General features: G+C 46.3%; 1 protein-coding gene across 1 annotated transcript in view; it reads right to left on the reverse strand.

The window, feature by feature from the left end:
- Nucleotides 1-2,108: 2,108 nt before the first annotated feature.
- yap1 (Yes1 associated transcriptional regulator) overlaps nt 2,109-14,598 on the reverse strand; it is a gene marked incomplete in the record, with an annotated part of 25,267 nt that continues 12,777 nt past the window's right edge. The window contains 6 exon segments of the mRNA XM_062386374.1: nt 2,109-3,028; nt 4,062-4,174; nt 5,344-5,471; nt 7,744-7,907; nt 13,846-13,959; nt 14,512-14,598. Coding sequence (XP_062242358.1) covers nt 2,793-3,028; nt 4,062-4,174; nt 5,344-5,471; nt 7,744-7,907; nt 13,846-13,959; nt 14,512-14,598 — 842 coding nt within the window.

The following is a 14,598-nucleotide window of genomic DNA, read 5'->3' on the forward strand; positions in this document are numbered from 1 at the left end:
ATCATATGAAGAGAGAGATATAATGTAACAGAATTTATTGTTTCTAAAACACATGCACATATCTATCGAAAAATGAATAGATCATTATTGAATATAAATCATTTCATGTGCATTTAGAAAAAAACTCTAAATAAGAAATCCTTTAACTTGTGTGATTAGTTCTACTGCTACACTGACAGTCAACAGCTAATATGCTCCGACACGTACACACTAAGTAAGCATAAAATCAGGTCTGTGACCAAATGCATCAAAATGAAAACTCTGTAGCCGTGCGATACAAGCACTGCAGTGTACCACTCGTTTTTTAGTTGCATTGTTCTCACCAACACTGTTTATCCATCTGAATCCATCGTCAGCACATGATGTAATGATCAATAAAATCAAAAAAAACAAAAAAAAAAGAAAGAGGTTTCTCGCACAGAATAATAAAAAAGTTCATGTTCTCAGATCTACAAATAAAAAAAAAAATGTATTGTTCCATCAAGTTAATGCTACCAATTGTGTAATCGGCTGGCGAACAGAATCACTGTGACATCCTGCGAGGCCTCATGGAGGGGCGTGCACGGCAGGCGGGTTGTTCAGAGGCTACTGCAGCAATCAGAAGGCGGAGTCATGGTGTAAACATCAGAATAACATGATTATGAGAGTGTTGCCGGTGTGTCGTCTCCGCCGGGGCTTCCGCACGGTCTTCCTCGGAGAGCGTGTAAACATGTGAGCGCTTATAGGAGATAGAAATAAACACTTGCTTCTCTGTTCTGAAACCTTAAATCCTTAAATCTCAGGGTTAGTCACTCAAAAGGAAACCATCTAAAAGAAAAATAAACAAATAAAATAGAAGAATCTCTCAGCTAGACCTACTCAGACGTGCCCGTTAACACTTAGAAACTTACATCTGTTTTTTTCCTCATTAGCTTATACAGTTTGTTCATACAGAGGCTGATTGACAAATCAAACCGTTTCTGGACTCGGTGAAAATGGAAGCAAAATATATAAGTGTCGGCGTTACCATTAAAAAAAAAAAAAACTTCTTTGGAATTTGCCACCACAATTCCTGACTGAGATAATAACTGATTGTTTTCTTAATTACTCCACGATAAAGAAAAAAAAAAATTAACAATCCACGTAACTCACTGCCAGTCAGTCAAACCCTCTGCCTCCGGCTCCGCCCCTTCGACTTGACTCTTAAACCTGCTCAAACTCGTCCAAGCTGTAGTTTACAAACCCCCCCCCTCGTTTCCACACATGGCAAAACATCGTGCACGGAGGCGTTCGGCCGCCCCCCCCCCCCCCTGCCCTGCCCCACAGGAAGACGGTTTCAAACGTTGTGTATAATAATGTACGTTGTCACAATTGATCGAAGAGCTATAGTTTCTGTTTGAGATCTGCCTTTTTTTTGGTTAATGTTTAGGAAAAGATAGTAAAAAAAGCTGCATGTGATCAACAAAGAAACAAATCACACCAATATGTATATAGTCAATAAAAAAAAAAAGAGACAAGAAATGAATCAGCTAGATTGTTTAAAAATGAAATAAAACTCGATCCGTGTCCTGGCAGACGTCTTGTTCTCGGGCCAAGTGAGGAGCTGTGAAAACAGTCGACCCCCCCCCCCCACCCCCCTGTTAAATGTAGAAATTCTTCAATGAAAGAAAAAATGAAGAACAAAAGCAAAATGCCGTTTGATCTAACGCTATCATACATATGTAGTAACCTAAAAATAAAAAACAACACACACAAAACAAAAACAAAGAATGAATCACAAATTAGGTTTGGATAAGACTGAGATAAAAAGTTATTTCCCTAAATCCCCCTCATGTGTTTATAAAACAAAAGAATACAATGCTGATTATTGAAACATTAGATATTAGAGGAAGAGGTTGGCTGGCGCTCGTGAACGCAGCCTAATGCTTATTGCGGTACAGAAAAAACTTTGTAAAAATTGTTCGCGGTGCTCGCGTCTCTCAAAAAAAGAAAAAAAAATACAACTGAAGGCACTTGATCTAACAAAGGTTTAACTTAGACTTGCTGGCACAGCCAAGCAGCGATGTAGTCGGTCCCCAGGCCCCAAACCTCAGCCCACCCCCCCCCCCCCAACCACCCCAACCCCCCCAGCGGCAAAAGCCATCATGTCCGAGCTGGGCCAACACGTAGCCTTTACTCCAAATCAGTATTGTTTAGTCTTTTTGCTTTCTTTTTTTTTTTTGAATACATCATTTTTGGTTTTTCAGGCTCGTTGAATAACAAACAAAAATAAAAAAAAGGAAAAAGAAACTTACAAGGCCAAAATACAAAGCTACTTAAGCTGGATGCAAATAGTCCCAAACACAGTGGAGTAGTGCTGCAAGAAATTAAAAAAAAGGAGGCGCCGCAGACCCCCGGGCGATAAGGGGTGAGCAGTCTTTGCAGAGGAGGACGTGCCCAGCTCCGCTCTGAGGGGTGGTAGGGTGGGTGGGGGGGTGGGGGGGGTGGGGCGACCCCTGCCCTAGGTGGCGATGCCCTAGATTCACGGACAGAGCTGTGAAAGATTCGGGGACCCTTGCGTAATTGTCTGTTCATGGGCCAGCCTTGAAGACACAGACAAAAGTAAAAAGAGACGACACACACCAGTGAAGAGAAGAAGAGGAACAGAGCGACGCTGCCTCGGAGAAAATTTTAAAAAGGAGGTTCTGGCCCCGAGACAGACGTCCAGAGAGGCCTCGCTGAAACGTCTTGTAAAAAAGGCATCTAGGACTCCTTCACAGATCAGAGCAGGCAGCAGTTCCAGAGTGTAGAGAGACCACCCCGGTCTGGGCCTTCTATAACCAGGTGAGGAAGCTCTCCTTGTCGATCTTGGTAGCGGCCAGCACGGACTCCATGTCGTTGAGGATGTCGGAGCTCAGCGCCTCCTGCAGACTGGGCATCAGCTCCTCGCTCTCCACCGCCATGCTCTCCCCCTCCAGGGTGCCCAGGTCCACGTCCGTCCCCGGGATGGCGTCCAGGTAGTCGGGGAAGCGGCTGGGCTGCGACCCCATGGAGGGCGGAAGAGAGTCCCCTGGTGAACGGGAAGATAGAATACACTTTAATTGTCTAGGTGGAGGATGTTTGGAGGACGCAGTCGGCTCGGTACATACGAGCGGCCGAGAGGGAACCAGTCACATCACGCTGCTCGCTGGTAATTACATGTAGGGGATTTGAGAGAGCTGCACCATTACCCTCATGGTGGTGAGAATTAAAAATCACTGTCATTATCAGCTCAGTGGATAAACTCCAGCGTTTAACACTCAAGTGCAGTTGATTCAGCTAATTAAAAAGGAGTTTGCTTGAGTCTGATTTTCTCTCTGTGATAAACGGCTCCTGCTGCTTTTAGATGAAGAGATGCTGTAGTGATGATTAACAGTGGGGCAGCTTCTATTTGAAGGTTTTATTGTTATACAGAAACTTTCACCCCGTTCATATAAGTTTAGTCTAAATAAAAAACATCTCTTTATAAAATGCAGCACGGATCAAAAGTGGCCGGAAGTACGTGATCGCACTTAAAAAGGGTTTGATCTTCAGATCAAAGGAAACATGGTCACATTTTCTTTTAATAATCTGTTGATGAATTGTTATCAAATACGTTTTACGCCACTAAACAACAATTTTGTTTTGGTTGGATTAAATTGATGACATCATCTTTAGTTTATACAAATGTTTATGGAGAAGGTAAATATGAGATTATTAAATTAACAAATATTGATTTAAATCTGGTGAAACAGCAGCTTAACCCTAAATCTCACCTCGGCACCCGACACTCTTGTTTTCCAACTTAAAGTTCTACATTATTGATTGTATTTATATATTTATATATGTAACTGTATTACATCACGGTTACCCATACGCTTATGTGTCATAGGAAGCTTATAAAACAATTGCTTGCTGTGCTGTAGCAAAGCGCAGCGTGGCCTGCAGCTCAACTCCGGTGAACTTTGACCCGCGCTATTCACATACGTGTGACTGCTTTAGCTTTGGCTAGGTGTTCCTAATAAACTGCCACCAGAGCGTACAGTCAGTAAACCAGTCAGTGAGTGATGGTTTCCCGGCCTCACCTGTGTCCATCTCATCCACGCTGTTGAGGAAGTCGTCTGGAGTGCGAGGGACGCTGTAGCTGCTCATACTCAATCCGCTGTCTGTGCTCTCGTCCCTGGAGTGGTAAGTCCCGCTGGAAAAACAGAAATGAATAAAAAAAGAGTTGAACGAGCTGCACAGACGCTGATAAACATCCTCAATTCTCACCAAGCTGAAACAGAATAAAAGCTTTTTGTCTCTCGTCACAATCCTACTTTGAAAAACTGAAAACACACTTGGTTATTAAAAGCACACAGGCAAAATAAAAATAACAGGAAAAATAACAGTGTGGCCTCGGTTCCCTCGAGGGGGAGGGGAGGGGGGGGATCTTCTCCATATATATATACATACGTGTACATTTCACCACTTAGATCTGTGCGAGCGACGCCGGCGACTAATTCACGGCGACGCCATTGAAACCGAGCTGCGCGTTATTCGCCAATCGATTGCGGATCATACGGGGGGGGGGGGGGGGGCACAACAATGAAAAGAGGGCAGAGGAGACAAAGGAGAGAGTGAGGGAGACATTTGACAAGCCTATACTAATTAGCAGAGGAAAAATATGTAGGCAGAGTATGGCAGGGGCAGGATGAATGAGGCCATTGTGAGAGCAGGGGAGCGGAGGCAACAGGGAGGAGGGGAGATTAGGTCGGCCTGTCTACTGACTGGACCACATGTTCTCATGGCCTGCTTGCTATTCAGCCCTTTTCCTCCCTGCGTCCTCGTACAGACGGGTTAGGATCTGAACTGTTTCCCAGGCTGCGATCGAGCGGCCTTCACCGGAGAGGTAGAGATCAAACCTCCTCCTGATCGCGGCTGTTTGCACACGTAGTCTCAGCCTGTGTGTGTCCTCACTCCTCTAACTGTGGACATTGTGTTATAGTTATAGATTATAATCCTGCAGGGCTACAGCAGCGTCTAGGTTCCTGCCTCGCCTCCACTGCAGCAGTCGTACACCAGAGGTCATCGTTGTGCAGTGAAGTCCTCCGTGGAGCTGCAGCTCTGAATGAGTCATTACCATGTGAAGAGGGTTAAACCCAGAGACTGGCCTTCTGTTTTTACTACTTGTGTAACTGAGGGAGCTCTCACCGGGGCTCCGACTCAAACAGCCCCGGCTCACAGATTCCCTCGAACACGACCCGCTGAGCCCCTGCACGGACATCGCGTGTCTTGTAATTGTACTGCACCAAGGGGGGGGGGGGGGGGGGGGGGAACAGTCCTTTCTCCTGTGTGCTGTACAGAACGGACGTCCGTGAAACCAACCTGTTGAGGAATGGGTCGGAGCTGTTGGCAGTCATGGTGCGGGCGTCCTGGGCCATGGGAGAGGACACTGGGTTCGTGCTGCCATCTTGCTCCATACTGGTCGGCAGCTGGTTCCTCAGAGCGAGCTCCTGTGGAAACGACAGAGAAACCCGTGAGCGACACGATCGACCCCGCCCCGAGAACCTCGGAGGCTAATTACACACAGCTACAGTTTCAGGGAAAATATGCCGGAGCTGCTGTCTTTGCATAACAAGTTAAATTGAGGAATTGCACACAGCCCTCCAAAGTGGTGACTCTCCATTCCCCCTCATCCAGAGGGTCAGATTACATGAGAAGAGGGGGGGGGGGGGGACCACAGTTGGAGACAATTGTTTTCTACACATGTTGCATCAGATAAGGCCGAGGATATGAAGTCATGTTGGTCTTTTCCCTCCGGACGCCTTCGGCAGGAAGCTGAAATGACGGCGTCACGGTTCCTGGGATGTGAGGGTCATAAATGACGAGGAGGAGGAAAACCAATGAGATGTGACCTCTTTATTTAAAACATTTAAGTGGTTAGCAAAAAAAAAATTAATGAAAGGGCCTTAATTCACCCTTCATTTAGTTAAGTAATGAGATACTCTCTTCCCCATGTTTGTTTTCGCTTTCAGAAGTTGTAATTAAAAAGTGTTTCCTCCCAGAACCCCCTCCGGTTCAGACCGACTATAAATGGTCAACGTTCTGAGACTAAAAAGATGAATTAGAAAAGTTCTTCCTTCTTTTGTGTTCTTCAGTTTTCCCTTCACGTTCATTAGGAGAAGGTGCTGTAGACCCTGCTCAGGATCCAGTCCCCAAACCCCCTCGCACACACACACGTAAACAAACTGATTTGGATTGTGAAGCACTGAAGGGTTATAAACTATAAACATCCTCCATGGTTTTACTGGCTCTGTTATTGTGCATGTCTGAGCAGCATCAGCAGAGCTCCACGGCCATGTGGAAGACATTTGGGTGTGGCCGGTTTTGCCCCCAAGTTGAACTCTCTACTTGGGCCTATAGCCTGAACCATTACCTCTTATTTCTACAACAATGTGGCCTCGGCAATCCAAACATGGAGTTTAGTATCTTTAAAAGGTTACAGGAATGTATCGGGGGGGTTTTACTGGAATCGAGCGGGATAGAGGCATCTGTGAGGTTTGCAGTTTTTTACTTCCCACTACATTCTTTGTTTCACTGTCTGGGGTTTGGATAATTCAGCCGTTTGTACGTCATATGTAGAACTTTGATTTTTTCCCCATGTCATTAAAAGATTCTTTATTTATTCCCTATTTTACACACGACACGTCTCAGAGAGGAAGACAGGAAGTGAGATTGCGTTGCACTGGTATAACCCGGATATACCAGTGCTCTCGGTAGAAAGAAAAAAAACTAGAACAGGTAGGGAACCTGTTTGACGTGACTCCGAAAATCTGGATGCTGTCGCAGAAATCAATCTGTGCAAACCACATTTCTCTTCATCCCTTAATACCCCCGGTTAGAGAAACCAGATTTCCCTCACGACACTAATCAGGTTTGTTAAAGCGCACAGTGCATCTGTGTGCTCTGTGGACTTTCAGTAAGGATGGTATAACTTATCATTCTCCCTTTACAGCCTGGTGCACGCACACACACACACACACACACAGACAGACACACACACACACACACCCAGAGAGAGTCAGGGCACTTCCTAAACTGGGCTCTTCAAACAACCCACGCTCATGGTAAACAAAGTCCCCAGCGCTGCCATTCATAATCATAAAGCTGTGTTTCTGGTGTTGTGACACAACCTTGAGTAAACTGTCGTCCTGGGCTGCACCACCCTGTGACACATCCCCCTTTAGGAAGCAATCAAGTGACCACAGATGACTCAGCTCCTCAGTGCAGGGCGGTGTGTGATAATAAAAGACACATCAAAGGGGGCCCGGGCTCCACCGCGGTACCTACGAATCATGACTCGTATTTAAATCCAGATTGATTCACTCGTTCTGCTACATAAACATTTCGCTGGAGCCCGACATGTGAGCAATCACAGGTCCGGTGTCCTGGCACAGCTGCCATCGCCTGAGAGTGTATTGACCCCGTGACCTTTGTGTACTCTACTGCCTTTTGTTTTGGTCTTTGTTTGATTGCTAGCAGGATTGAGCGAAATCCATTCAACCGATTTCCATAAGATTTAGTGGAGGAGGGGGGGAGGAACCAAGGAAGAGCCCAGTAACATTTAGTACAGATCCGGATCAGGATCAGGCACATTGAATGATATCTGGTGATATTTGTTGCAGATCCAAATATAAATCTGGATGTAGTGAATTTAAACATGGTCTGAGTTTCACACTTTACTTCTAGAATCTTTTTAAAACACTTCAACTCTTGATTCCTGACCTGTGGTCTCTGCCGGAGCAGCTCCTGTTGCTTCAGCCGCAGTCGTTCCTTCTCGATCTGCTGCAGCCGCATCTGATTGTTGCTGCCCATGACTGCGCTGTGGATGCTGGGGGGCAGCTGGCCGGCCTTCCCCGGAGCACTCTGGGAGATCCTCTGGTTCAGGGCTGCAGAGGAGACAAAAGGGAGATCAGATCAGTCACTCCTGTCAGTAGAACAAGTCGTGCACATGACACACATGCTCATTTTGAACTTTGCACACAGAGGGCTCCAAATGGTAAGTTTAGGCTTTGCAGAAATGGTCGGTTACTACGTTATGTTAAAGGAAATCTAGGGGATATTGACCCTAAACCTGTGATACCCGATATTTTAAGATTTTAGGTCTTGTTTATAGTGTAAGTTGATTATCTAGTAGTTTCTAAGTCTCACTTGTATTAAACTCGATATAAGGGACATGTATGTAAAGCAGCTTTATTTTAAGAATTCCTCTGTATTGGCAAAAAAACACCTCATGTCAAGAATCTGAATAAAAAAATGCTCTTGTTAACATGAGTTATTTTCCAAGCTGGTAACGCTACACTGATTCCTAATTCTGTTCTTTTCAAATTTCCAATAATCGAATGCTAAAAACACAGCACTACTCCATGCAAGGTCCCCAGCAGTCTATAAATAATCCAGGAACTATATCTTTAAATGCGTGGCTGCATCTTAAAAACACTGCTCAACAAGCCTGACGACTTTGTCAGCACAGTGAACTTGTAAAAGAGCGGAGCCAGTGCAGCAGGTTGTGTAGGACGAGCGCCAGCCGGATACAAGTTTCCCACCTAGTGTCTGAAACAATCACTATTCCTGTAAGACCTGATCCCCTCCCACTCACTGACTAAGACAGGCTTTGTTGGTTTCGTACATTGCATCAGTCATGACTTATCCTTTCATTGTGCTTTTTCTCTCTCTCTCTCTCTCTGCTCTCTCTCTCTCTCTCTTGCTCCCTCTCCTTCTACACAAATCGCAGATTATCCCTCAAGACCGCCGGCCTCCTTACGCCGGCCTGATGAGGCCACTTCAGCTGGTTTAATGAATGCAATATGAGCACATTATGCAAATCGGGCCTGGGTTAATTTAAAATAGAGCAACATCGGTAAACACCGCTGCGCTCTTAACTCCGGCTTCAAAGTTCCATCACCCAACAAAATGTAATTGCATTGTGCGCTAACAAGCTCGCTATATGTTTACATTATCGGAGCGCAAACGTGTGTGTGTGCTGGAAACACAGCTGCTCCCCCGTGGAATCTTTGTTTTTCTTTACTCTAGCGGGGGAAGGCTATAATAAACACAAGAATAAGGCCGGGCACTGCAACTGCTGTAATCTATGCATGCAAAGTGGGTCACACGTTTTTTATCACTGTAGTGGAGACAGACAAGCAAATGTGCTTGACCACAAGGGGTGTAACGGTAATGGGACCAATGAGGAGCCCTGTTTGCTTTATGCGTTTTGCAGCACCAACCAAAACAAAGCCCTGACGTGGGGCACAGTGTTCATGCGGGGCCGCCTCTCCCTGTGCTGGCCTGCCCGCCCCGGCACCGCTCTCATCACCATTCAATCACTGTTTACACTATCTCACCAGCTGAATGAACCGCGGCTCAGGGCTCTCCCTGGGAAGCTCCGCAGGCCCCACCCTGCCCTGCCTTCCATCTCACCCCCCCCCACACACTCCCTCCCTCCCCCGACTCTCTGTTCACTCCCCTGACAACCCCACCCCGACACAGCCACACACACAGCCACGGTGCAGCCTACACACATCGACCCGAATCCACAGGAGAGTGTGTCCCTCCTCCTCCTCCTCCTCCTCCTCTTCGTCTTCTTATCTCTGTCAAATACTGAGGCCTTTTGTGGCTGGATCCCTCCGCCATCAGGACACCAGCTGTAGATCTGAGAGCTCGGTTCTGACGCAGTCCACAAAGTGAGGGGAGGCGAGCGCAGAGTGATCCACTGATACACCAGAGAACCACATGTTTAATTTGAATTCTGGTTTCAAACAACTTGGGTCTAATGTCACCGATAACACAGAACTCATGAGCTGCTTTCAGACATTTTCAGCTTTCAGCTTTCTCCAGCGGAGCTACAACGTCACTTCCTGCCTCTGCTCCTCTCGCCTGAAACATGCAGATGATTTGTTGCTGTTGTTAAACGCGTCTGTGCAGAGAAGCTGTTTGGTGCGTGTGTTTGAAAAGGCAAACTGTTCCCCTGTCTGAAAATATATATATATATACACATGTCAACGTTGCTAAAAGGCAGGTGGGCCTCCAGTGCAAATATTATTTCAAATGACACTGCAGGTTTAGTTTTACCTCTGTGCTTTAGATCATGTGGATTAAACGCTGCCTTGTTTACAACCTGTCTCATGGGCAACCCGCTTGTATTTCTCTCCCCAGAGGATTTATTGTACTGAAACCACAATGTTCCCAGGTCTCACCACTATGAGTTTGCAGTTTTCCTAGGCAAACCCAAAATATTAAAAGACACGAACAAACATTTAAACTTTGTTCGAGTTTTGCTTGGAGACAAAATATAAGGACAGACAGATGGATGGATGGATGCATAAACTGAAGTCTGTGTCCTCCTGCAGAACAACTATACAACCCCTGCTTTAAAAAAAGGGGGGGGGGGGGGGTTGTACAATATAGAGAGAGATCCACCAATGCAGTGCGATCGCACGGCTGCATTTCTACTGAACCACTCGGTCAAGGACCACTTCACAGACCAAACAATAACTAATGTGGCTGAAAAGAACTATGTATGCACAACAATGGGTATATCGAGGCAGGGAATTACATCTGCGGGTGAGATAGCAGCGAAGGACAGGTTCAGTCCAGGGCCAGGAAGATTAAAGCTAAAAAGAAGGCCAGTCCAGGCAGAGAGCAGTGTGTGTGTGTGTGTGTGTATGTGTGTGTCTGTGTGTGAGAGAGAGTGGTAGAAGTCTGCAGCACATACAGGCGGTGATAGCTGGTGGGCCAGGCAGATAAGAGACAACTTAATGCCGTCTGCCTTTTGTCTTCTTCACGCACTCCCGCAACACAACGAGCCAGCAACACAGGCCCCTTATCATGCAATCACACCGGCAGCCACATTACCCCGACAAGATCACCTGGGGCAGGTAGGGGTGAGGAGGGTGTGCCCGCGGTGGGAAGTTCTCAATGTGACCAGGGCAAAGCACCTTTGAAGGCTCGGTCAATATTTGCCTGATTTCGATTTTGACAAGTCTTTTAAAAAAAAAAGGCCCTTGGGAAAATGTTGTGTTTTCCAAGCGTCGAGATAAGTGGAGAAAGAGTCTGGATGTAAAACAAACACTGGTTTATCATCGCACTCCTGTAAGGTCTGAGTGAAGCCAGCCTGTGTTGACCTGGCTCTGAAGTGGGGATGGAAACAAAAGAACCGAGTATAAAGCAGACAATCATGGGATTACTTTAACACTAATATATATATATATATATATATATATATATATATATATATATATATTTGTTTGTATAAGATAGCTTATTTATTATGCTGAATAACAAATATATGTTCTAGTTGTTTTTTTCAAGTATTTCTTTGTTTTAAATGTGTTTTTTTATTTCATTCCATCCTCCTTTCATTTGGAGGGTGTCAATGTTAAACCAAGTTTCAAAATAAAAGCCTTAAATAAAAAAGGGCCCGTTTCTTTCAGTACAAGTGTGTGAATCATCAAAAGTAGGTTTTCTGGAACATTGTTTTGGAAATAAGTGGCGATGCTTCTATCTGCCTTGATGAACTGGGACACATGACACATGGAACTTCTCTCGCTCTTCATCACATCAATATCGGCCACTTCCTGGTCATGGATCGGGACCGTGAATCATGAGCGTTGTAAAACTAGTCATGTTGTTGACGTGCTCTGCTCCACACAGGTCATCTGGTACTGCACTTCTGTCCGTCCATTTCCCCCCCATTAACACGTCTTCCTCCCTCTTGTTGAGGGTTAGAGGCAGAAGGTGTCGGAGCCTAAATATCAGGAGGTTGAAATCTAAAATAAACCGTCCATACATACATGGAGACCTCTGAAGGGTAAGTGAGAAAACATGATTCAACCCTTTAACCCGACCACGAGTGTCTCATGGAGGTGACGTCCATAAAAAAAACTAAAATAGGTGCCAACTTGTCCGACTGGGACAGCGGAGGCAGAAAAACATCACATGACGGTTAACTCGGTGATGTGTCTGACGAATGGCGTTAAAGCATCAGAGCACAACTGGAACACTCCCGGAGTAAATCTGGGTCTTTGTGCATGCCAACACCCCCCCCCACCCCCCAACCCCAGAGTGTGTGTTTTCCTACTGTTCCTCTGTAGTAGTAGTATGTCCAGAAAACAACACACCCTCACAGCCCCCCCCCCCTTCTGAACTCTCAGGGCTTGTTCGCTGCTCACCACCTCTTTGGACCTCAAAGAGGATGCATGCTTATCCCTGTCTGCGTTTTCCTTTCTCTCTCTCCACCCCCCCCCCCCACACACACACACACACACTCTCCTTTCGCCTTGCCTCTCACTCTCCCTGTGCACCCCCCCCCCCCCTCTCCCCTCTCACATTGGAGTTCTTTGACTGAAAAGGTCTGGAACAGATTAAGAGTTGGACCACAGAATAAAGAGGCCTGGCAGATATTCAAGTCTGTCTGGAGCGGCAGGACGGGGCCGGGCTCTCACCGGGGCCTCACCGGGGCCTCACACGGGGGAGAGAGCAGCCGGCAGCGGCACTCGGTTCAAGGCGCTCCGCTGCTTTTCTCCTCAGAGCTCAAATTAGCCTCCATTATCAAAGCAGCTGGCTTATAGTTGAGAGAGAGACCTGCAGAGTGGATTCTGATGCAGAGGAGAACCCTTCTATGCACAACACGTGAAAAGGATATGACTCAAAAGAATAACATTTGGTTTGTTTCCTTCAAGCCAACGAGTTAATGTGTCGTTGTTTGAAGAAGCGTGGAACTTCGACAAAGAACGAAACCAGCAGACGAGCGAAGGTGGGAACACGTCTAAATATATGAGTCCGGAGATTTGTGATTTAATTCAGAAAGGTGGAATAAAATTTAGCTTGATGGCATCTAATGAGTTAAAATGCCCCCCCCCCCCCCCTCACTCACTTTCAGGGGCAGTGCAGCTTTGTGTGTTCAAGACTTATAAATCTTCAAAGGGATTTGCCGATCGGGGGCCGCCATCTCTTCCCAGCTGCCCCCCCCCCCCCCGCTCGCCTTACAACTCTGTTTTGAACTCCCCTGACTAACTCCGGAGCAGGTTACACAACTTTCTTACAGGAAAAGTAACTGCCTTTTTCTGTGCGTGGGTACGTTAAATAAAATAAAGAAAAGAATAAAGAAGTAACGCTAAAATTAAAACAGGACAACCGGCTGCGTGCTGATTCACACATGTTGACTTTGCGAACCAGGGTGAGCCCCCCCCTTTAATGAAGGGATGGCACCTGAAGCGTAAATGAGTCAGAGTGACATAAGCAGCAACCTTCATCTCTTGAAGCCTTCCTGGCACACAAGGGGGGGGGGGGGGGGGGGGGATAAGCTCATTCCCATGGACGCAGAGGCCCGACACATGTAACGCGGCCCTGTCACTAATTCACCGGGCCCCGGCCACCACGCACTGAAGGCTAACTGTCAAACTGTAGCTGCGCCTAGGGGGGGGGGGGGGATTAATGGCCAACTCAGCTGTTGCACCGGCACTAAAATGGCTGACAAAAGGTTGGGTGCAGATCCTGAAGGTGGGGTGTAGGTGAAATGTGGTTTCGACAACCAACGGTGCAACTCGTCACTCGGTGGGAAAGAAAACAATGTTGTGTGGTGAAATGTGTGAAATGAGTCACGCAACAATCAGTCACACTGTTACTGTTTTGAGGGGATTAGAGCCTTTTACTAGGGAAAGTAAACCAAAAGTAAAATCAAAGTTTCATTTCAAAAGTTCTATAATTCTGTGTAGCTAATAACCCAATTATAAAACTAGATAAATTTAAGAAATTGAGCAAATGTGTTTTCTTTTCTTTGAAAACTAAACAAATCAAATGAAAGTGCCGCTCTGCACCAACACTCACCGTAGCGTTGGTCGAGTCGCGGGTCGAGCCAGGATGTGGTCTTGTTCTTGTGGTTGATGTAGTAGATTTCTCCCTCTGACGTAATAGCTTGTTCCCAGCCGTCAGGGAGAGAACCTGCAGGACCAGAGGCACAGATCATACAAGTTAGAGACGCTGCTGGTTCATCCACTGCCCTGACAACACAGCACGACAGAAGTTTAATAAACGATAGGGTTTGATCACAGTATAGTGTAGATTGTAGAATGTGTTAAACGCTATCAGGTTGTTGTTATTTTATTTTGGGGGGGGGGGGGGGGGGGGGGTTTACCTCGTAGGTTTGCCAGAGCAGTGACGATTTGAGAACACAGAGATAGAGTCGACGGATGAACTCTGTAATCTGTGAGTCACAGAGCTCCAAAAACATGTCAGACAGGACCTGTCACGTTCTGCCTCCGTCTCACTCCACCTAGGGCAAATTCCAACTGCATGGACGGGTCTGAGGTGCAGAGTCTCAGTGGCGTGTAATAACTAGACCAGACAGCTCCCGACTACTATGGTATACATTTGAAGAAACAAGGAAAAAGTGCCTGGAAATAACGTTAAAAAAAAAAAAAAGGAATCTTATGAAGGATATCATGCAGCTACTACGGTAAAATGTGACTAACTTTTATGTGAACATGTACGCACCACTAGCTGGGGTCATAAGATTCTGTTGCTGGACCGGCAGGGAGTTGGGCGGAGCAGCAACCTGGTTCATCTGGAGCAGCGCTTTGC

This window comes from Platichthys flesus, chromosome 4 (assembly GCF_949316205.1).
Source record: "Platichthys flesus chromosome 4, fPlaFle2.1, whole genome shotgun sequence".
NCBI lineage: Eukaryota > Metazoa > Chordata > Actinopteri > Pleuronectiformes > Pleuronectidae > Platichthys > Platichthys flesus.